Genomic DNA, 21,908 nt, shown 5'->3' with positions numbered 1-21,908 from the left:
GGGGGGGGGGGGGGGGAGAAGGACACCGATGTCATTGGAACAGGAAAGGGAGGGACCAGTGTCACCAGGCAGGGCAGGGAGCAAAGGGACGGGCACCTCCGAGACCAGGCAGGGGGGAAGTGAAAAAGGACCGGTGCCACCGGGACGGGGCACAGAGGAGCCCCGGGCGCCGCGAACCGCTGCTGCTCCCTGCACGGCTGCTGCCGCCCGCCGCCTCCAGCTCCTCCTCGCCGCCAGCTACCGGGGCTCCCCCACGCACCGGCTCCCTTACCTGCACCAGCACCTTCACGTACATGAGGGGCTGCGACAGCACAGCCAGCCCCGAGCCCAGCAGCACCTGCGAGGCCGTATCCGCCATGGTGCCGCCTCGGCGTCACGGCCCAGAAGGACGCCGCCGCCGCCGCTTCCGCTGCCGCCGCTTCCGCTGCCGCCGCCGGTACTTCCGGCGCGCCCGCCGCGCGCCTCTGCCCGCCGCGCGCTCGGCCCGGCCCGGGGCGCCGCCTGGGGGCAGGGAGGGCCCGGCCCGGCGGCGGGGAGGGGGGAAGTCCAGCGCTGGGCGTCTCCGCGGGGGCTCTGGGTTCCCCATCCCTGGTGGGAGCATCTCCTCCCTGCTCCACGCACCCCRCCGCGGGGGGGGGCCACGGCGGCGAGGCCCCAGCAGCACCTGCCTGGCCAGAGGCATCACCGTGGTGATGAGGCCTGAGGCCTCAGTGGGGCCTACGATGCTGGGGATGTCACCATGGCAACCGCACCTACCTGGCCTGAGACATCACCATGGCAGCAAAACCTACCCGGCCTGAGGTGCTGCCATAGCAACAGGGCCTGCCCAGCCTGAGGCATCSTCACKGCAACGGGGCCTGCCCGGCCCGAGGCATCGTCACGGCCACAGGGCCTGCCTGGCCTGAGGCCTACTTGGCCTTGGGCGTAAGTGTGGCAACAAGGCCTAGGCCCACAACCTGGGGCACAGGGCTGATGCTGGAATGGCTAGAGTAGCCCAGAGGGGAGCGCACCAACAGGCCAACAGCTGCCAGCAGGCAGAGGGGCTGGGGCAGCTGGGTTCAGCTGAGGAGCAGGCTATGGCAGTGTTTGATGCGAGCACCTAGGGCAGGCTASCAAGATCTGGGGGCCATGCAAGGAGGGGCACCTGGCATGGGACAGTGTTGAGGAGCAGGGTCTGGAGAGCATGTCACCCTGCACACCTGCCTCGCCTGATGCTCCTCCTGCAGCTGCAGGSATCTCTGGCCCAACTGGCTCATCAGGCCATGCCATAAGGTGGCTGTGCTCTGCTGCCATGACCCAGCCTTCCTCCTTGTCCCCGTGGGAGGGAGGTGCTCTTCTGCTCCCAAGCAGCCTTGGGCTCCGTCCCCCATGGAGCCCCATTGCCAGAAAGCACCTGTGCCCTTCATGCGAGACGGCAGTAAGGGAGCCTGGCAGCTCAGCTGTGCTTCTTCCTGCTCTCTTGGTTTGGCTGCTGCAAAGTGACAGAAAAGCCTGGGAGCTGCAAAAACAACCATTTCCGGATGTGTTAACCAGGGAGCGGCTTGTTCCCTCACTGGCCCATACACTGGTTCCTGCGTACTGCTGGTTTAGGTGGAGTGATGAAACTCAGTTGCCCGTGGGGACCCACTAGCAGTGGTAACCCTGGAGAAGTTGCTGTGTAGTCCCATGCAAAGGCCTGGCCCAGAGCATCCAGGGGTGCAGCCCTGTGCTGCAGCACCACCTTTAATACTGAACACAAGCATGACAACACACCGTTGGTGAGCAGCTACATTTGGAGGCTGGGTATGGGACCTGTGGCCTTGCCCAAGGGTGAGCACTTTCCATTCCCACTGGGTTTCTTCTGGCCAGGAGCTGAGGCAGGTCCCCCTGTGGCACAAGACAACCGGCTCCTCGCTGTCGAGAGGCTCAGCGCCTCTGCAGAGTGCTGCCTGCGAGCAGCTGCTCGGCGACGCACAAGGCACTTGGAGCAAGCACCCGCAGGGTCAGGCACCGCAGCCCACCCGTTGCAGCGCTCCACGCGGGGCCGGCGCCTGTGCTCCCCATGGGGGCTGGTAAGGCAGGACTGTGTCCTGCTCCCGTGGGAAGCTGTCTTGCGTCCGCCGTGCAGCTCACCCCGCCATACAGGCAACTTGGTTATGTCTCCTGAGTCCGCAGCCTGTGGGGAAACAAAGCCAGCGCTACGGCAGGTGCCGTTTCCATGGGTGCTGCTGCAGCCTGCCGGCTGGCATCACCCATCTCTGCTCCAAGCAGTCAGAGTCCCATTTGCAGCAAAGCTTTGGGGCTAGTTCCTCAGCTTGGCATCTCTTGGAGTGGCCAGGCCCATGTGGTGACCACTCAGCGTTGTCTGACAGCCCAGCACAACTCAGATGCTGACACCCACTCTCCTTGCCAACTATAGATCCACCACCCCACCCCACCCCCCGCCAGCAGCATGGCTCCTTGGGTGACAGYGCTCACCCTGTTCCAGCCAAAATGTGTGCGCTCATGTTACCGGGAGTGTTGTTCAGGGGCATCAGTAAATCTCAAACCTATGCCAGTGCTCCAGGCCTCCTCTGAAGTCTTGGTTTTGTCCTTGCTGCTGGTGTTCTCTGGCCAGCAGGACACTGCAGTGATGGGTTGGCAGCCAGCACCCACCATGCCTCCCCCCTCTGCTAGGGCAGCCCTGGGCCAGGCCAAAGAAAAGACAGGATCTCCCTCCTGGGAGAGGGGTGAAATGTGGCTGAAGCTGGGCTCCCATGTTGGCTTTGAGGTTAGTCACGCTCTGAGCAGGGGGTGCCTGGGGGAGCCAACGGCCCTCCCACCTCGTGGCACCCATTGGCGGAACTGGGTGCTGGCTAGGATCAGAAAGGTCTTGCCGGAGGCAGCACCACGTACCTGCTTCATCTCTCCTCCTGCACTGCTGTCCCTCATCAGGGCCGTGTAGGGAGCTGGTTGCCTCTGTGGTCTAGGCGATCCTGGCCTCACCTGGATGGGGCCAGTAAAGAGGGGCTTGACCCACTCAAAGCCCCACTGAGTGGCTGGGCCTCATGCTGGTAACAGCGCTGTTCTGGCCTGGAACCCAACTGTGGCGCCACTGCCTGCTCTGTGCTGGGCTCCTGCCGCAGGTATCCCCATGCTYCATTGACACAGGGGTGCCAGAACCCAAGCTGGAGCCAGGGATGCTGCCCCGAGCTACAGCCACAGGTGCTAGCGGATGGTGGGAGAGGAGCCGGATCCTTCTGGCAGTCTGGGGAGATCATGGCCAATGYAGGGAAGTCTCTAATTGCATCCCCAGCAGGAATCTCCCAGAGGGGCCCTGGGTAGGATGGCTTGGGCTCCTGGCCCTGATCTGCCCAGGTATCTCCCAGGCCCTCTGCGCTGCTCACCAAGACGCTCTCCCGGCTCGGCTGGTCCCAGGAGATGGAGTATTGCTGACGCAGGGCGTTCCTCTCTCTCCTTGTCTGCAACTGCTTCTTTTTCCTTTGTTTAAGCTGGTCCAGGCAGCAAAGTGACACCTGAGTATGTCTCTGCTGGGARTCCCCATCCCTGCGAAGCCTTGTGTCTCCCCAAAGCTTCATGGGGCAGCTCTATTTACTGGCCTCCCCCATGCCACTCCCATCCTGAAAGCAGCTCGCAACAAGGCAGCCTCCTCCGCGCTGCCTTGGCTGAGCCTCACTAGGCCCAGAGGGCACGGATGCCCCCAGGCTCAGCACACCATGGCTCCCAGGCCCAGGCACTCGGTGGCAAGGTCTCAGCTGCCCATGGGCTTGTGCCGAAGACACTCACCTGCTCTGCCGGGCTGAGGAGGTGAGCAGGAGGACTGTCAGACTCGGAGCTGTTGGAGCCACTGGTGCTGTGCGAGGGAGAGAAACTGCCTGCAGCTCCTGCAGCTGGATGGGTCTCTAGCTAAGCCCTTGCCCTACTTCCCCTGTGAATTTCTGTGATTTTGAGATGCGCTTTACCAAGTGATGCTGGGGAAGACATGAGCTGGCAGCAAGACAAATGGACTTGGGCAATGGGGCATGTCTGCATGCTGGGGTTTTCCAAGTCTCAGCCACGCCAAGCCACAGCCACTCTGATCCAGGGCTGGAGTGATCCTGCTTCAAGGGGACCCTGGACTGGAGAGCCCCACCAGTCCCATCCTGTCAGTGTTGCTGGGAGATCTGGGGGTGTCACAGAGTTGTATGCCTGGTGACAGCAGAGGGATTTACCTGGATTCGAGGTCTGAGAGGGAGATGCCACTCCAGCTACCACCAGAGCCTGGCTTACACCYAAGCTTTTGATGAAGTTGCTGCTGCAGCAGCACATCCAGCTCCAACAGGCACTGCTGGACCTGCAGGCAGYAGTGAGGGTCACTGGTGCTGCCAGCTCCTGTGACTTGGGCACAGCCAGACTATGGCTGCAGAGGTGACGAGGCATGCCACCGGGCACTGTGGCCAAGTGCGGAGCTGCAAATAGTACCCTTACAGCACTGAGTTCGTGCCTCTGCCAGGAGCCAACCCAGGTACCTGGGCTGCCCTCGCCTGTCCCTCAGCACGGACCCACCTTGGAAAGATCAGGGCTGCAGAAGTCCAGTAGCGTGTAGCAGATGTGGTAGCCCAGTGATTTGAGGTCCTCCACACTGAAGTGTGAGTGCCTCTCACCTGAAAGGGAAAGATGGGAGCAAAGCAAGCCATGGCTTCATGATCCAAACCCCATTCACCTTGTGCTGGGTCCTGCCTTCCCCRCCAGCCTGGGGGGGCCATGCACTGTCTGTCTCCCCATGCCAGACTGTCCCAGCCAGCCACCGCTCTGCATCCCAAAGATMATCTCACCATGGCCCCTAGTGGTCACCTTCTTTCCCACCCCAGGGGCCTCGGGGCCCAAATCCCATCCCCAAGCACGATGCCACTGTGCCCAGCACCCAGCTCCTCTTTGGCTGCGCCTCAAGATGTGTGGCTCTCTCCATGGTGTTCTGGCAGCCCCTGGCACCCACAGCACTCCGGGGCCCTCAGTACAGTCTCTCACCCAGCGTGGAGCCCCCAAAGGCTGCCTCCATAGTGTAGCTGTTGGAGATGCCCATCCGCCACATGACGATCCTCCCGGTTCCCTCTTTGCTCTTTTGCACCTTAAACTTACAGCTGCGGAAGGAAAACTGGGGCCAGCCCCACAGTCAGCATGGCAGAACAAAGGGTGAGGGGGACATATCCTTCTCCCAAGCCCTAAGGGGACAACCTCGTGCCTCCGCCTGTGGGGCAAGGCAGTTTCTCCATCGTGACTCTCCCTGTGTTGGGAAGCATAACATGGTGGCCATGGTCTGGTGTCCATGTTGCCATCCATCATCACAATGAAACTCAGCAAGGAAACCACTTCCCAGGACCATCAGGTGTGGGTCCTRTCTGACCAGGAGCAGAGGATGGCTTCCCCAAGGGATGTGCCCAAGCAGGCAGCCTCAGACAGCCCAAGGGAGCAGGATGGAAGAGGTGGCACTACATCTCCTGGTGCAGAGGAGAAATGTCCTCAGGGGCACCCACCTTGTCAGGGGCATTTTTGCTCAGCATCAGTGGGAAGACACGTTCATGTAGCCGTGGCGCAGCACCGGCCTCACTGCCGCTACAACCATACATGAAGACGTTGTTCTTGCGGCTGTGCCCATGGAAATCGCAGTACAGCAGGATCTCACGCTCCGCCAGGACCCTGTGCACAAGCAGTCCGGCACATGGGTACAAGTGCTTGGAGCTGCCCCTGCAGCCTGTTGGCACCATGGGTGCCAGCTTCCCTGGCCACAGGCCAGAGCGTGAAGTGGAGCACATTGCTGGAAACACRTGACCAAACAGCAGCCCCATTCTGCATCCCACCAGGCAACCTCCCAGCGGCTGCCCTGTGCCCCAGCCTCACCTCTCCACCATGGCTCGCGTGTGCCAGACGCAGGGGAAAGAGTCCTTGAGCGCCGTCCTGTAGGCCCTGTTGAGGTCCTTGCCTGCCAGGGAGCAGCGRGAATTGCCCACGACCACGCCATCAGGGTTCAGCATGGGCACAACCTTGAAGATGAAGAGCTGGCGGAGGAGCTGAGCATCGGGGGCATCACTCAAGATGAAGTCGAGGAAGCCTCTCATCACCCAAGAGCCACCACTCTCACCGGGGTGYACGCGGGCGCTCAGCACCACTGTCTTCTTGACTGCAGCGCCCGTGGGGCTACTGATGGTGAGCAAGTAGACGGTGTTGCCAGCCAGGCTGTGGCACAACGCTCGCACYTTGCAGTACTGCGAGCGGACAGGGTCACCCACCACCGCCTGCAGGTAACGCTGCAGGTCCGAGTAGGTGTAAGGGTAGGAATGGGCAAAGTAGCAGGTATCGCCATCATGGGGGAATCGCACAGTCCAGGTGAGGCAGTAGGCAGCCTGGCCCTCTCCAGAGGCACCCCGGTAGTAGCGGATGTCATCCCCAGCTCTGCGCCAGCCAATGCCATGGCCCTGGGCATCCCGCTGCGAGTAGAATAGCGGCTTCATGCCTGCACTGTAGAGGCTCTTGGGCTTCGCCAGGTTGGCGATGGTGAAACGGTAGACAGGGTCTTTCCTGGTGTTTTGCACGCGGAAGTAAAACCATTGAGTGTGCTTGCTGGTGTACAGGTCTGGCCGCAGAGTTAGCAYGTACTCATAAGGGCCCCTACAATGCAGCAACAGGGACACTCTGGCTCCCCCTCCCCACTGCACCCAGCTCCTGCTCCAGCAGCACCTTCCCCCAGCATCGCCTCGCTCACAGACTCGGTGCAGGAGCTTTGGCACTGCTTTCCTCCCCAGCTTCCCCAGCCCTCAAGGCTCCCAGATGCCTCCCCTCTGGCTCGAGGCTGACCCAAACTTCGTGTGCTAGCTCCCATAAGCAAACCGCGACACAAGCAGCGGGGGCAGCTCCTCCTCACTGCAGCTATGGGACGGTGCCATCTGCCTTTGGTTGCTACCTTGCACAGATCCCCCCCCCCCCCCATCCTTGCACCCTTACACCTTGATGGCCTTCTGGAGGTTGCCACTCTCAAACCGTGATTCAAAAAGGAGGGTGGTGTCACAGGGGCCTGCCAGGGTGGCCGCTGGTGAGGAGAGGGGGCCCTGAGCCCCCCCAACTCGAGCACGGGTGAAGCAGGAGCCTCCAATCACTGTGGGAGGAAAAGATGGACTCAGCATGGCAGTGCCCCTGGAACCGGTGCTGGAGGCTTTCAGGAGATGAACTGGGTGCCTGTGGGTGCTCCTGCTCCCTTCCAGGCCCCAGGCTAGCCCAAGCCACGACAGAGCCACGGAACAGGCTGGCCCCACTACCTGGGCTGACATGGTAGACAACRGTACCGCACTCCTCACTGCCGGCTGGGGCCTGCTCGCACCCTGTGGGCTGGTAGAACGGCTCCGGCTGAGGGGGAACCCACTCTGAGAGGGGACAGGAGACAAGGACAAAGGCCAGGGCCCTTTGACACGAAGGGCTCTGACAAAGAAGAAGGGTCCGGGGGCCGCCCCTACCAACATGGCTCCAGCTATGGCAGGGATGGCRACAGGACCTGAGAGCCTCCTCACCAATGTGCTCAATCTCCTCCTTGATGACTTCGCACTCCACAGGCCAGCGGGGAGCAGGGAGGGGGCCTCGCGCCGACGGCAGGGCGAAAAGAGCCCGTGGCTCGCGCAGCAGCAGGGAACTGCGGCCTGGAGGCTGCCCCAAGACAAGCTGCTTGCTCTTGCAGAGGGCCAGCTCCAACATCTGAAGGGCTGCAAGAGGACCAGAAGCTGCTTGGGGGGGCCTGCAGGATACCCCGTGCTACCAGCCCCACAGTCCAACTAAGGCAACCMAAGGCAGGAGGGGCTGGTACTGCAGCCCCCAAGGGGAGCAGGCAATGGGAAGGCTCTGRGGTCCACAGTTCAGAGCAATCCCCACACCAAGAGAGATCACCTTTCCCCCTCTAGATCCGCTGCCCCTCACCTGGAAGGGGCAGCAGCAGCAGGGACCTCCCCAGGCCCTGTCATGCTTAGGCATCGCACAGAGAGGAACACCAGCCCCYCCGTGGGGCTTCACTCACATGTTGGCTCCTTCCCCGGGCCCCGYGGAGAGCTGCCGGCTGTCTTGGCACTGCCCAGGCTGGGTGCCTCAGCAGGCTGGCACTGGGAGCACCCCTGCCCGTGCTCCTGGGAGGATGCAGGGCTCTTCTGCTGGCTTGTCTTCTGGCCTTGGGGAGAACATTGCTGCCACTAGGGTGCCAAAACAAAGGGCCTGGGGATTGCTGTGGRGTGGGATAGGACCAGGCTATCCAGCCTCATGGGGACAACGGGGAGAGAGACAGCCCTGGTGCAGGGACTGGTGCTGCGAGCATGATGTCCCTCACGTGGGACCCAGCATACCCACCAGTCACAGCCCACCAAGCTCACGGCTCACCTTGGAAGTAGCCATAGTAGCTCAGGTGTCTGTGCATGAAGCTGTCATAGGGCTCAGGGATGGCCTGGGCAAGGCAACGCCAGTCAGGTATCATTCCCAGTCTCCTTTTCCCAGCTGGAGATGGGAGCAAGCCCTGATTCCACCCCCCTCAACCAAACCACCCCCACCCTGGGCTGGTCCAAGCCAGCCTCCCTCCCCCCAACCCCCTGACCTGGGCAGTGGGGCGCTCGCAGGGCTGCATGGCTGCTTAAGGCCAGGCCTCATCCCTCTCCCTAATGGTGCCAGAGCAAGGACGCGGTCACTTAGCAACCAGCAGAGCAAGGGCAGCAGGAAGTTGGAGCAGGATGGGATGGGGCGGTCCTAGAGCTGAGCTGGGCAAGGGTCCAGAAGGCTTTGTTTATCCCTTCAATCAAGACAGCATGTCCCAAACTGCTACAATTTATTGGACAACAGTCAAGTCTAAACTGTACATCTGTAAAAAATAGTGCCGCGCGCCTCATGTGCTTGAAGTGGTTTTCCTCCGCTTCAGCCGTGCTCGCCARTCTTCTGGCAGTGCCTCGAAGTTGGCGTTCCTCTCTGCCATACCACTGTGGGGACAAATGGGGGTTAGAGCCCAGGAGATGCAAGGAGACGTTTGCTACTGCCTGCCACCCAGCCTCCTTCATCTCCCCCATGCCTGGACACCCAAGCACCCACTCCTCCSTCTGTACTGGGAGCAAGGAAATGGCCCTGCCCAGGAGAAGCCCATCAAGGAGTTTCTCCCTCAAAGCAGCCTTGCGGCAGGTGGGTAACCGTTGAAGGACTAGTTCTTCTTCAGGAGCATGACTCTACTGGTATGTGTTTATCAGGGTCTTTGTATGACATCCTGCTCCATGGAAGCCATGATCTCACATGTTCCCTGGGGCCTGAGGGATGAAGATCACCAGGAGCCAGTGCCCTAAGGCACCACAGCAGGGGAACCTGCCCAGTCCCTTGCAGAATGGAGGCTCCTCAGGGAAGAGGGGAGTTCCTGCCAAGGCGCCTCAGCCATTTCCAGCTGGGGCAGGCAGCACCACCACTGAAGCTAGGCAGCACTAGAGCAGCAGCAAGAAGGGCTGCTGGCTCCCAGACAGTCTCCGGAGCCTGCATGTACCTCAGCAGCTGCTGCTGCTTCCATTCCTCAATACGCCTCTGTGCGGTCGTCTCCCGGTCCTCCTCGCTGGAGCTGGAGTTCTCTTCCTCGTCCAGCTCTCGCTGGATGCTCTGCCACTTCTTCACCAGAGACGGCATCTTCGTTTTACCCTTCTTGCCCTGTGCCAGGAATTCCATAGGCCACAGTCAGAGCAGGTGAAAGAGAGGAATCTTGCAGATTCTAGAGGGTGCTGAGCCATAGCTACTCCCAGCAGAAGGGCAGCCTTGCACACTAGCAAGGGAACACCACAGCTATCCCACGATATCCCTTCCTTCTGCTGCCACAGCTGCCAGGGAACAAGCTGCTGCTTTAAGGCAGAGCTACAGATCACACAAGCAACCCAGCAGTTTTGGCTGCAGCCAGGGAACACAGGAGCCGCTTCAATCCGGCTCACTCAGTCCTGGAGCCTTTCTGCTGTCCCGTGGCACTGAGGCATCCGGGCCAGCCCAAGGCAGCAGAGGCTCYGCAGAGCTCTTGGAGTCCCATCAGGGAAAGCCATCCCAGGGAGGCTACTCAAAGCAAGGCCCTGGAGGCAGGGACAGGACCCTGATGTCCTGGTTTCCAGCCCCGGAACAGCAGTGGCCCACGCACCCCTGCCTGCCCTCCCACGGCCAGGCWCCAGAGCACAGTCCTACCTTGTCCTTCCTCCCTTTCCTTGGTTTCTCCGGTGGCAGAGCCTTGGGGGCAGGAGGAGGAGGTGGCTGCGGAGGAGGTGGGGGAGGCAGCTGCTCTGTGGTGCTGGCAATAGGCAGGGCTCCTCGTGCAGGGGCTGGCTGCATGGTGGCAGCAGTAAGCCCAACGGGCATGGCACACTCCGAATAGCTCATGACAGAAGGTGCAGCGGGTGCTGTCACTCCCAAGTAGGCAGACTGTAGACCCAGTCCTGCAGGCTGAGGGCCTGCATGCCCTGGAGCAATGCGGAGGTTGGTGCGGCTTTGGATCTCGCCTTGCAGGCGCTGCCGTGGCCGCAGGGAGCCAAGCGGCACAGCTGAAGGCTGATACTTGCTGGCAGCCATGAGGGGCTGGCTGTAGATGACAGGGCAGCTGCCAATGGTGGCTGTTCGTTGCATCAACCCCGGGCTCATCTCCACAGCTTTCCTCTTCTGAGACTTGGCAGAGAGCAGAGAGGCAGGGCTAGTTTCAATAGCACCCTGGAAGGGAGAGAACCAAGGATGAGAGCTGGGTCAAGAGGCCYCAAGGCTTGGTCAAATCAAAACAGCAGCGGTGCCCAGACAGGCCTTCTGAGCTGGGGGCTTTGCTGCTCTGCTACCCTACCAGCGCCATCCTGTTCTCTACGTTGCCTTTGCGGCCCCTTCTCCCTGGGCTCACACTCTCCTCCCATCTCCCTAGTCCCAGTGCTTTGTGGGTCACACACTCTGATCAGGGGCACATGCCACGTGGGGTTAGGAAAGGAGCCCAGTCACAGCAGGGCCAGTCAGATACAGAGCTGTGCTCCTGGTCATGGAGAGACACCGGCCAAGCCTAGCTTGTTCTAGCCCCAGTTGCCAGAACTGCTGCTCACCTGGCCACTGCTGACAGCTGGGCGGAGAAGAGGCTTCAGGGGAGCATCTTCTTCTGTTCCCGGGGCGGGTGGCTCCTCACCCCCCTCATCTTCCATCTCCACTTCCTGGATCTCTCCATCTTCTCCAGGAGGCGGTGGTGGTGGTGGCGGCGGCGGTGGGGGCGAATCTGGTGGAGGCGGAGGCGGCGGAGGCATTTCCAAAGGCAAAGGAGGTTGGAGTACCGGGACAGAGGACTGAAGCAGAGTCCAAAATGGAGTGAGCGGCATGAGAGACGTAGCAGGAACTTGGCCTGAGAAGGATTCTTTACAAAGGGAGCCTGAAGAATACATATTGACACAGGCTTGAAAACCCACGCTACTGACCGCGCTGCCCACCGCTCCCCAGTCACCTCTGCTGCCTTCACTCGAGGCAGCTCCCCAGCACAGGTACTTACTGCCTCCCTTCCAGAGCCCTGCCTGGGAACTGGGTTGCAAAGATCAGGCCACAGGCTCTTAGACCTCAATTTGAGGAGCTGCTACATCCCACCTTCAYGAGCACTACTAGAATCCCAGGCAACTAAAATGATTCGGGACACTTCAGCCACTGGAGTAGCATTTGTCCCAGCTTCTGTAAAGCTACTGCTAGATGCCTGGGTAAGAGAGTCGAGGAGCACTGTGGACTGCTCTAAGCACCACTGTGCTCAGGGGGGCCAATGAAGTGCCACAGCAACCTGGCTGCGTGTCTGTGGGCAACACAGCACAGAAAGGGACCTGCTTCTGGGCCAGGACGCTCAAACCACAGCAGCAATCTGCTAACCACTTTTGCTCCCACCCTTCGTAGCCCCCCACTGTGCTGTACCTGCGGAGTGCTCGGATGAGTCCCCGGTGTGCTCTCCTTTCTCTTTTGGAGGTGGTTTAGGAGGACCGTCGGCTTTTCTGTCAGTGGTCTGCTGTCCTTCCTCTTCGTCCTCCCCGTCGGGGAACTCCCACTGCGACTCTCCTGAGTGCTCGTTAACATAGAAATAGCGTCTATGCTCCCTAAATCACAAGAAAGAAACCGAGGCTTTACATTCTCTCCCCCTTAAATGACACGTTAAGGCAGGCCTGCCTGCGACAGCAATGTGCTCTCACAGGGAAGACCCTCTGCAGCAGGGCTGCCATTCACAAACGCAACAAACAACTTTGAGGACAGAGGCAGGAGAGGCCCGAGCCGATTCGCTCAAAGCTATTTGCATTGCTGGCTCTGTGAATATAGCCCTGAGCCCTCCGCTCCAAGAGAGGAGGGCTGAGAAAGCAGGTCAATGTGCAGCAGAGCGAGGTCTCGCTAGCATTGGGACTTTCAGCCACTGCCCTGGCTTAAAGTCACCCTCCAGAACAGGTATTGGGGAACAGCCCAGTTTAGAGAAGTGGCTGCCCCCCTACCCCGTGGTGCGTGGAGGTCGCATTTATGATACTCTTGGTGTCAAACATACAGTGAATGCTAGAAAGAGGGAGCGGATCTGGGAGCTGAAAAACAAAAGAGCAAACATTTCAAATAAGGAAAAATTAATCGAGAAAGCCAAATAGAAAAAGAAATGTTTGGGTCTGACCTGCTGGCAGGAGAGAGAAATCTTGTTCTTCATTCCGTCGATGAGTTGAAGTTTGTCCTTTGTCAGTGCTGTTGGTCAGAAGAGGTGATCCAGAGGTCCTGCAAAGTTCACAGAGCTCTCGCATGCGCGACCCCCCAGGCCCGCCCTCCACAGCGCTTTACACTCGCGAGAGTGAAAACCAGCTCTGTCCAATCAGTGAATCAGATCCGTCTCAAAACACTGAGCAATCACTTTGGATTCTCCAATTTGGTGGCTGGCCCAAACTCTGTAAGTGCTGGAAGTTTCTCTGCCTGCCCAGCACTGCTAACAGAAGCTGCTCTCAGTCTCCAAGAGGGATGGCACCACGTCGTCAGGTGTTGATGTTCACAAATCACGTCTGAGATGTCAAAGATGAAAGGTGAGAAAGGTAGGAGAGCGCGTACCTGTCCCAGTGGCAGGACCAGCCTTTAGGGGTGGCGTTTATTTCGTATTGTTTTAGCTGTTCGGCTGCGTCTTGAAGTTTGCGTTTGAGGTAGTTTCCATTGAGAGCACCTTCTCGCCAGTCAGCAATGCGGGTCTAGAGGGCAAGAAGTAGGGGAAGCCATTGAGACAGAGCGCCAAAGGCTTTCAGGACAGGACTTGTGGTCAAGGATGGCCCTTATAGCACAGGACCAAGGGGGCCAGAAGGAAGATCATGATTTGCTGGAAGCAGTGTCTCCCCACCACAGGGTAGGGGCCTTGCAGGAGGCATGCACATGGCACTCTACTGCCTGAAGTTACAAGGTTCATGCAGCACCAGCCCCCACTGCTTGGTGCTTGAGTGGTGGAAAGTGTTTTGATCCCCTTCAAAACAAAAAGGCCTCGTTACCTCTGTCTGCAACAGCAGCATGTGGAAGTTGGAGACAGATTGTCTGTTGATGCCAAGAAACTCCAATTTACTAGTCAGAGTATTTGCCAGTTCTCCAATTTGAAACTGCCAAGGAGAAAAGGAAGAGTAAAGAGCTGTTCTCAGATAGCATACAAGGCTGCTGTACCCACTGCAGCCCTGTGGCTCAAGGTCACCTCAGGCAAATGGGAGTTAGGACTGCCTACAGCCCTTCAGCCTGCGCAGGCAGGAGGAAAGAGGAGCAGGAAGAATAATCTTGAACTTCTACTTCCCCAGTCACCCCCTCCTATAAGCCCCACAGCCTCCTGCATCCTCAGGGATGGGGTCTGTGCAGGGTGGCAGGACACAAGACCTTCTCTGACTCCACTAGTTGGAGATACCTGCAAAAATGCCAGCAAATCCCATTCCTTTGCACCCAACCTTTCCTCACTTCCAGCTACAGCTCCCACAGCTTCTTGGCAGTTACCACTTCAAATCAGCCAAAGGAGACTACAGAGTCAGTCCATTTCAGCACCCCAACCACAAAGTCATAGCACAGCAATCACAGGGGCAGAAAACATTGAACAACACTTTAACCATCTCCCAAAGGAAATGGGCCAGCCTGTACTTTCAGGCTTCTTAAAAATCACCACTTTCCAACACAACTAGCTGGAAAGTGCACAAGAAAAGCAACAACTTTGGATTTACTCTCAAGTAAAGGACAGTACCTATTTTAAGATTCAGACTGGAATATAGTGATTATGGTTACTCAAATCCAGCATCCATGTAGGAGTGAAAAATCCAAGTTACACTATGACATGACTGATTGAGGGAAATTGCATAAAAGCAAATACAAGCCACAAAACAATTAAAAGTAGAAACAGAGAGATGCCCACAAGTGGGAAAAAATAAAAGATTCCTTTAAGGAAGGCTCTGAAAATTTTTCTTTTTCCTTCTTCCTTCAAAAGAGACTCCGGAAGGCCTCAAAAGCCAGCAATGTAGCATCCATCTCCAGAGACAGGGATGGGCAAGATAGACTAGCAGTGCTAGAGAAGCCCAAGGCAACCAAATGAGTTCTCTGCATCAACACTGACACAAGCAAGCTAGGAAAGATCCTGCATCAGTGGGTTATTTCACAGCAGAGGAGCCGGAGAATCTCCTACAAAAAAACGAACTGGCAGAAGAGATATTAGCCCAAACCAACACAGCAAATATAAATTACCAGGCAGATGGGCATTCATCCAATAGCTCTAATGGCATCTTGCATGTGTTACAGTATACAGTCCATCATATAGAGGACCTTTAGTATTAGAGGATTTTAAAGGCTTTCAGAAGAAATCTGGGACACAGCAAGCCAGCGAGCACGATTCTTGCAGCTGGCATTCTTTAATTGAAAAATGGGACAGACTTGTGTATATAATACACTTGGAGAGGCTTGTAGGTTATGTGCAGGGAAATCATGTCTCAGAACTCCTATGTTACTTTTTTTTTTTTTTAAGGAGACAGAGCCTGACTCTATGATGAGGAAAGGAGAAAAGTCATTTCACACTCAAAAAAAATGATTAAATGATGGGAAATGAAGGTAGGACTAATACTCTTCACAGTGAAAGACACTTCCCCTGGGTCCCTGGGTTTCCCCTGAGCTATCTATTCTCCATATATAAAGCATCTGGCAAAGGGAGGCAACAACATTTACTAATGAAGTAAAATTACTCAAAGGCAAATTCAATGCTGCAGAAGATGTCATGGTAATGAATGACTGCAAAATAAAGTACAGGCTGATAGGGACAGACGGAAAGATTTCCGCTTGCACCCCGCATAACTATGCACACACAGCAGCAAGTTCTGAGTGAACTATACAGCTCTAGGAGGGACTCTGGGTATCATTCAGCTGCCATCAAAAAAGCAAACCAGGCCTTCGAAGACAGCAGAAGAAAAAACATCAAAACAGCGCTGCAAAAATCCTTACAGCATTCACAACTTGCATCCAACAGCCAATTTCTGGCCACTCTTGCCTCAAAAAGAAGTGATGCCAAGATACAGGAAGAATGACAAAGATCAACAGCCTCCAGACAGAGAGGCTACAGATTCGGATTCTTCAGTCTGGAAACAGGATGACTAAATGGCACCTGAGAAAGGACTGTAATATCATTAATAGTAGGAAGAAAGTCAAAACAAAAGCATTTGCTCTCTGTCTCATAAGATGACCTAGGGGTCATTCTTTGCCCGGTTCTCCTCCCCTCCACCCCACTCCCTTCAAGCCTTTGCTGCTGGCTTCTGCTGCAGACAGGACACTGGGCTAAAGAGATCCTGGCCAGCCATTCCTTCATAGGGAAAAGCCAACACTAAGGGAACTGGCCAGACAAGCTGTTCTTGCAGTAAAGCTCCGAGATCCAGGGCTGCCCCCACCATCCCTTTCAGCACAGACTACAATGCTGTTCTGCCAGTGGTGTGGAAGGCAGGCAAAGTTAGCCCTGCACAGGCTGGGTTAAAACCCACAGCTTAAATATCAACTGCTCAAGTGTCCCAGCTAGCTTGTGTACTCTGCGCAGAGCTGGCCAAGGCAGTGAGAACACCCCTCAGCACTGACTGCAGCATGGCAACTACCATGGAGGCTGGGGAAAGACCAGGAGCTGTGGTGAAAGCACACTGCTCGCAGCTTCAGGGAGCAACTGAGCTTGAGCTCCCAGCCATTCTCTTATGCACACTGGAACAACTCTCACCAGCACACACCTCTGCATCTCCATACCTTTAAGTCCTGCTCTTCCTCTTCTATTTTTGGTGCCCCTTGGACTTTTGCTTTCTCCTGGGGCTCCTCAGGCTCTGCCTCTTTTTCTGAATTCTCATCAGCTGCTTCTGTGCTCGCTGCTGCAGGAGAAGAAACAACTAGTGAGCCCTTTTCCCACCACCACCACGGCACTGTCCTCTCTCTATACATAGTGGGCCCAAGACATCCATGCTAGGGAATTTCCTTCCTACAGGAGCTGATGACAAAAGGCTGAGTTTAAAAGGAGAAAGGGTCACACACACACGTATTGCAGATGATCGGGTTCCTCCCAGAAGGACATTACAAAAAATGGTGAATTACAGATATTACAAAACAAGGACAGGAAAGAGGAACAGGAGTATGGAAGTTAAAAGCAGCAGACCAAGAACAAACTGCCAGGCAGGCAATCATTGAACTCCTGCAGTTTAACATTTTTCCAGGAAAAGAGATTAAAGTATATATACATATATAAGTTGAGATAATTAGCTCAGAAGACTGAAGAGATAAGAGAGCTCCCAAAAGACGTTCAGATATTAAGGTCTTCTTTTGAGTCATATCATGGGTTTGCAGCAGCTTATTACCTTTCCAAGTGACAAAGTCCTAGGAGGAAGTAGGAAGTTTTGTTAGGGACTCCTACCAAAAACTCTGTTGGAGGAGGAAGAGAAGGAGAGCAGAAAAAAACAAAATAACCCCCAAAACACCCCATGCCCCACATTTCAAGTATGTCTTAGGTTTCAAGAGCACAACAATTCTCTCAGTTACCACGGAACACTAGGGTACACCCCCAAATTTAAACAGGTTATTTTAAAATAACAGCTTTTTTCCCCAGGTGTCAATAAATGAGAAAACAGCATTATTGTTTAAGAGTTGGCTCCAGACACACACTGCTTGCAAGCTGCTGACAAGCTTGCAAGGTACAAGACATCAGAAAAGCTTCCAGTAAACTCTTAACTTAGAAAAGCCGCCCTGAACAAACAACTTTGCCATGCAGTTCCACTCACACTTCTGCCTGAAGTATACTTACACAAGAGCCATGCTCTCACAGCACCCCCTGCCTAGGACCGGCACCATCTCCCATTTCAGCAGGATACAGATTGGTATGAGCATAGGGCACTTTTGTATCGTATTTTCTCTGGGAAAAGCAGACATCTCATTCAGTAAGTTTTCTTTGCTATGAGGCAGGCAGCTGGCCTGCATCCCTGGGCCAAGGAGGGAATGGCACATTTAGGAGGAACAGGGCTGCCAGGCACACGTTGACTCCTTGGACGCAATGGAGCGCAGCACTCTGGCTGGCATGTTTGGGGACAGCAACTCTGGAGCGGCTGGGCTTGCATGCTTAGGGGTGGACTGCCCTAGCACAGAGCTACTCAGGCCAGCCATAACCACCACTAACTGGGGACAACTGGAGGGCTGGTAAAAACAACATCCATAACATTCAATGAAGCATGAACAGCATTCAAGTGTATTGTCAACAATCACACTACTTCCCAAGACAGTAGATTTATGTGATGCTAGGCAACATCTGCCAAACTGCTGTTAAAATCCATTTGATCAAGCTTTCTAAAATAAAGTGGCTGTATTTCTCACACCAGTACAGAAGGCCAGAGAGCTAATGGACACATGAGCAAACTCCATAGGCATAAGTAATAGTGCACGTGCTGCCATTAGGGGTGCTGCTGCTCAATGAAGTGTTAAATGAGCCAGTGCATCTGAGGTAAGAACAATCCTTTTACAAATCAGATCTTTCCCACAGTACAGTCCTGTCTAATACTTTTTATTCACTAACATGAGAATAGGTGGACTGGCTCTCAAGTAACAGATCAGCAGTCCAAAATTTGGAGGCTGTTACCAGGCAACTTAGTGAGAAACAGACTTCAAAAGAGGAARGTAACAGTTCTTGACATATCATGGTCAGGCTTTATAACTTCAGGAGGAAAGTGCAAGGCAATGGGGCATGAAGCAGCCGTTATCACACTTCTGCATTCCTTTTTCTGATATTGTTGAATATGTGCACTCTCCTAATTTTACTTAATCACTGGATAAAGGAAAGAATGTGGAAGAGCATCATCTTATCCCCAGCACCATCCTGAGCCTGCTAGATGTTACTGTACACTTGCATACTCTGCTGCAACAGCAGTGGAAATCACACCTGCAGGCCTGGCTCTGCTCTACACAGATACCTCATCTACCATATCCTGATTTCTATACACACAGAGTGAGACTTCTTATCTCCCACGTGAACTGCATCTTTGGCCAATAGTGGGTAAAAGATACTCTGGTGGGAGAGGGCTGCAGACTTTCAGATTGCCAGCTTCTCCCTCCAAGGGGAGCTGTTCAAATTACCTGCTTCACCAGCTTCTGGGCTGTCTCGGCCTGTTTTGCTGGAGCCTCGACTAGTAGACTCTGGGCTGGCAGCTCCAACAAACAGTTTCCATTTCCCTCGCTTGGAGGCCAGTCTGCGAGTTGCATCCTGTGAGGCTGACTGGCTCCCATCAGAAAGCGGGCTGGAGCCCGAAACACTGCCATCTCCCTCTTCCAAGGCACGCAGTTCTGCCTGTGAAGGGACAAGACGGTGAATGGCGCTACAGGGACCTGACCCAAACTAGGACAGCAGCCACGGTGACTTACAAGAAGTAGAGAAGATATACGAAATAACAGACACAAATAGCTGGTGTGATCAGAACACTGTGGTAATAACAGCGAAGAGAAAGCAAGAGTTCACTAATGGCTCCTCTATTGCCAGCAGCATCCATGCGAGGCAGTGGCTGATCAGCTTCCAGCTCCATTAGGAGCCCATGCCAGCARAGGACTTGTATAGGAATTGCAGTTTCTCTCTCAAAGGAGCCATACAAGAATTGCAAACATTTTCCTTGTATTATTTCTAACAAGACACAYCCTTCCCTCAGCTTCCCTAAAAGCCACTCGCTAACACTATTCATTCACTGCAGCCATGGCCTTATTTCTGTGAAAAAAGTCTCCCCATTACCTTCTTTCTCTCTAGCACCATCTCCAGCTCAAGGGTGTCTTGCTCCTCCTCTTCCTCACCACTCTCCCCTGACTGCACCACACTACACAGATCCTCTTGCAGTGTGTCTTCCAGAGGATCCCTGCAAGGCTCCGACTCTTTGGGGGCAGCCACTACTTCTGCTTTTGCTTCCTCTTCTGGAGGTGGCTCAACTTCCTCTTTGCAGATCACCTTTCTTCTCCAACGTTCCTCTTCCTCCTTCACCACATCAGGCAGGAGAGGTGCCAGGAGGGATGCAGCCACCCCCTTCTTCTCCTCCTCACTATTGGAGAGGGCTTGCACGCCTTCATTCACTTCCTGAAGGGTGTGCACAGGAATAAAGCATTGCACGGGCTGACAGCAGCAGCAGCACTGCTCCCCCACCAGCCAACCCCAAAGCAAGATCTTCCCCAAGCAGCAAAGGAGATCCCCAACCCACASAGGAAGAAGCCTGAGCAGGCCCACACCCTCAGGGCACCCAGGGCCCCTCTCCGGCATGCAAATGCTTTTACTGGAGCAGCCTGACCCACCCACAACTGAGGAAACCAAAAAGGGCATGTGTACATGCATTAAGGCAACAAGTACTTGGTGCTTGGATTGTTTGACTGACCTTCTTCACCTCTCGCTTGGCAAGGCTGGCCCCACGGCTCACACTGCCTGTAGCGACCCCTTTTTCCTGGGGGTACAGGTCTGTAGCCACTACAAAACTCCCATTCGCACCTGCCGCTGTGCTGCTGAGGAAGAGGAGAGAGAGTGAAGGGCTGGCACAGGGGCAAGTCCCTTTTACATCCCCTTGCTACTGATGGGCCAAGTGCTGCAGGCCTGGGTGATTCTTACCTGTGCTGGTAGTGCTGCAGACCCTGAACCTGTGTTGCGAGATACTGTGGCAGTTCCCAGGTCACCTCGTTACTCTGAGTGTTCCAGTAATAGTAACAGCCAGTGTTCTCGTCCCACACTTCCTGCCAGTCACCCATCTCTACACCCACTGGTGAGGAAACAAAGAATGGCTGTCAACCACTGGACACACAGAGGAAGCATCTTGRTGCCAGCCAGCTCTGACATCGGTTCCCCAGGCAGTTGTCACTCCATGCCCTTCCTTGCCGTAAGTCACTTGTCACCTGCCCTCACTTCCCTTTAGCAAACAGGAACCCCTGGCATTTGCTGGTCACCCAGAATGTCACCCTTGGAAACCACAGCAAAACACCCTCCCTAGAATCACATCACTAGAGGTGTCTGTAGACAAATAAGGTAGGGGAGAGCAGTCCCCCAGGATGGGCGCAGCAGAGGACACCCACAGCCCTGGCACTGAGGACCCAGAGACATGCTCACCTCCTGCCAGCGAGCACTGCGTGTCATACTGCCACTCTGAGGCCTGAGCGGAGCCTGTGCCATTGGCAGTGGCTGAGGAGTGACCTGAGCCAGACTCCTTGGGCTCGGGGCGTGGAGGTGTAGGAGGCGGAGCGGAGGCTGCAGCCGTGGACTCAGCAGGCTGTGAAGGAGCTGTGATGGCATCAATCTCCTTTAAAAACATGAACATCACAAGATGAATTGAAATCCCAGAGGAGAAAGTGGGCTGTCTGGGTAATGGGACAACCAAAGTGCCTACAAACGGGCAAAGGACCACATCTAGGACCATGAAACTAACCTTTTTATCTACAACCCCCTTCTTTCCCCTGTGATGCGGTTTCTTCGCATGGAGAAAACTCCCCTCTGCCCTGTCTCCCCACTGCCCTCAGCACTCCCCAGAGCCACAAACAAGCCTCACTAACCGCCAGAAAGTTTGCCAGCGTGCTGTCAATGTCTGTTGAATTATTTCCATTTGCATCTGTGGAATGTGTCGACTTCTCAGGAGTTTCACCCTCCTCATCATCGCTATCTGCATACGCACCAAGCAAACACAAGCCTCCTGGCAGGGAGAAGAGAAGAGCAATAGGCTGTGACRGAAATATATTGTGAAAAGGAAAATCAAAACAGTTCAGCATCTGGGTATCTTGGTTTTCAGAGTGAGGTAAGAAATCTGTACGGGTCAAACTACAAAAAGCTCACAGGGAGTATGCAAGCGATGACATATTTAAAATAAATAAATAAGAGCTCTGTATACACATTCATGCATCTGCTCAACACACACTGCCTCCAAGCCATTAATTGTGAGCTCCCCTGGATGTACACTGAGATCAGGGCCCATCCTGCTGCAGAACAGAAATGAATCCAACCAGCCGCTTGGCTGGATTCTCTCTCCCTGTTAATCCTGCGAAGCATACAAGGAGAGAGCCAACCCCTTCATGACATGAGGAGGAGCGAACTGCGCAGCTAGAGCAGCACGTCACCATCACGGAGCGGAGCCAGGCTGTGCAGGGCCCAGTGCGGTTGGGAGGCGGTGCAGGCACATCCTTCCTGCTACACACATCCAGCCAGAGCCGCCCCAGAACCACCCCCCACCCCGTCCCTCTTCCGCTCAGGGTTGGCAGCCCTAACCTTCTTAGGGCGAAACAGGCAGCCCCTGAGACAAAAATGCAGCAGAGAAAAACACCTCCCACCCCTCTTAAAAACAGTTGCAGGAACATTTGCCCCATCACTAAATCACTGGGGTGGGAGAACATCCTCCTCCTTCACTCTAAAGACCACTGGCGTGGGGGGAGGCATCCAGCACTCCCATGCACCACAT

At 55.5% G+C, this 21,908-nt stretch overlaps 3 protein-coding genes across 4 annotated transcripts in view; all 3 read right to left on the bottom strand.

The window, feature by feature from the left end:
- MTCH2 (mitochondrial carrier 2) overlaps positions 1–422 on the bottom strand; it is a 6,203-nt gene extending 5,781 nt beyond the window's left edge. The window contains exon 1 of one of the 2 annotated variants that reach the window (XM_085307314.1): positions 272–422. In XM_085307314.1, coding sequence (XP_085163440.1) covers positions 272–358 — 87 coding nt within the window. In that variant the 5' untranslated portion in view covers positions 359–422. The remainder of the gene's footprint in view (positions 1–271) is intronic. The other variant, XM_085307313.1, reaches the window with a different exon arrangement.
- A 1,266-nt stretch (positions 423–1,688) lies between these two features.
- Positions 1,689–8,636, bottom strand: AGBL2 (AGBL carboxypeptidase 2). Its single transcript, XM_085307390.1, has 16 exons — positions 8,579–8,636; positions 8,361–8,431; positions 8,235–8,247; positions 8,015–8,183; positions 7,518–7,706; positions 7,269–7,373; positions 6,958–7,108; positions 5,857–6,624; positions 5,493–5,655; positions 4,987–5,113; positions 4,525–4,622; positions 4,191–4,312; positions 3,766–3,832; positions 3,366–3,470; positions 2,875–2,964; positions 1,689–2,155 (listed from the first exon to the last, which is right to left on the bottom strand). The coding sequence occupies exons 1-16, from the start codon at positions 8,606–8,608 to the stop codon at positions 1,766–1,768; spliced, it is 2,658 nt and encodes an 885-aa protein (XP_085163516.1). The 5' UTR covers positions 8,609–8,636; the 3' UTR covers positions 1,689–1,765.
- Positions 8,637–8,789: 153 nt separating this feature from the next.
- Positions 8,790–21,225, bottom strand: FNBP4 (formin binding protein 4). The gene is made up of 14 exons (XM_085307389.1): positions 21,013–21,225; positions 20,573–20,762; positions 20,081–20,228; positions 19,854–19,977; positions 19,226–19,561; positions 18,583–18,793; positions 16,222–16,340; positions 13,476–13,580; positions 13,051–13,184; positions 11,899–12,077; positions 11,061–11,377; positions 10,174–10,689; positions 9,500–9,657; positions 8,790–8,954 (listed from the first exon to the last, which is right to left on the bottom strand). Exons 1-14 carry the CDS (start codon positions 21,223–21,225, stop codon positions 8,864–8,866), a joined length of 2,841 nt encoding a protein of 946 aa, XP_085163515.1. The 3' UTR covers positions 8,790–8,863.
- Positions 21,226–21,908: the final 683 nt, after the last annotated feature.

Source organism: Rhea americana, unplaced genomic scaffold (genome assembly GCF_003343005.1).
Source record: "Rhea americana isolate MKP2758 unplaced genomic scaffold, rheAme1 scaffold_257, whole genome shotgun sequence".
Classification (NCBI taxonomy): Eukaryota; Metazoa; Chordata; class Aves; order Rheiformes; family Rheidae; genus Rhea; species Rhea americana.
Note: the sequence above shows the minus strand (reverse complement) of the source record. Positions and strands in the feature narration are given on the sequence as shown.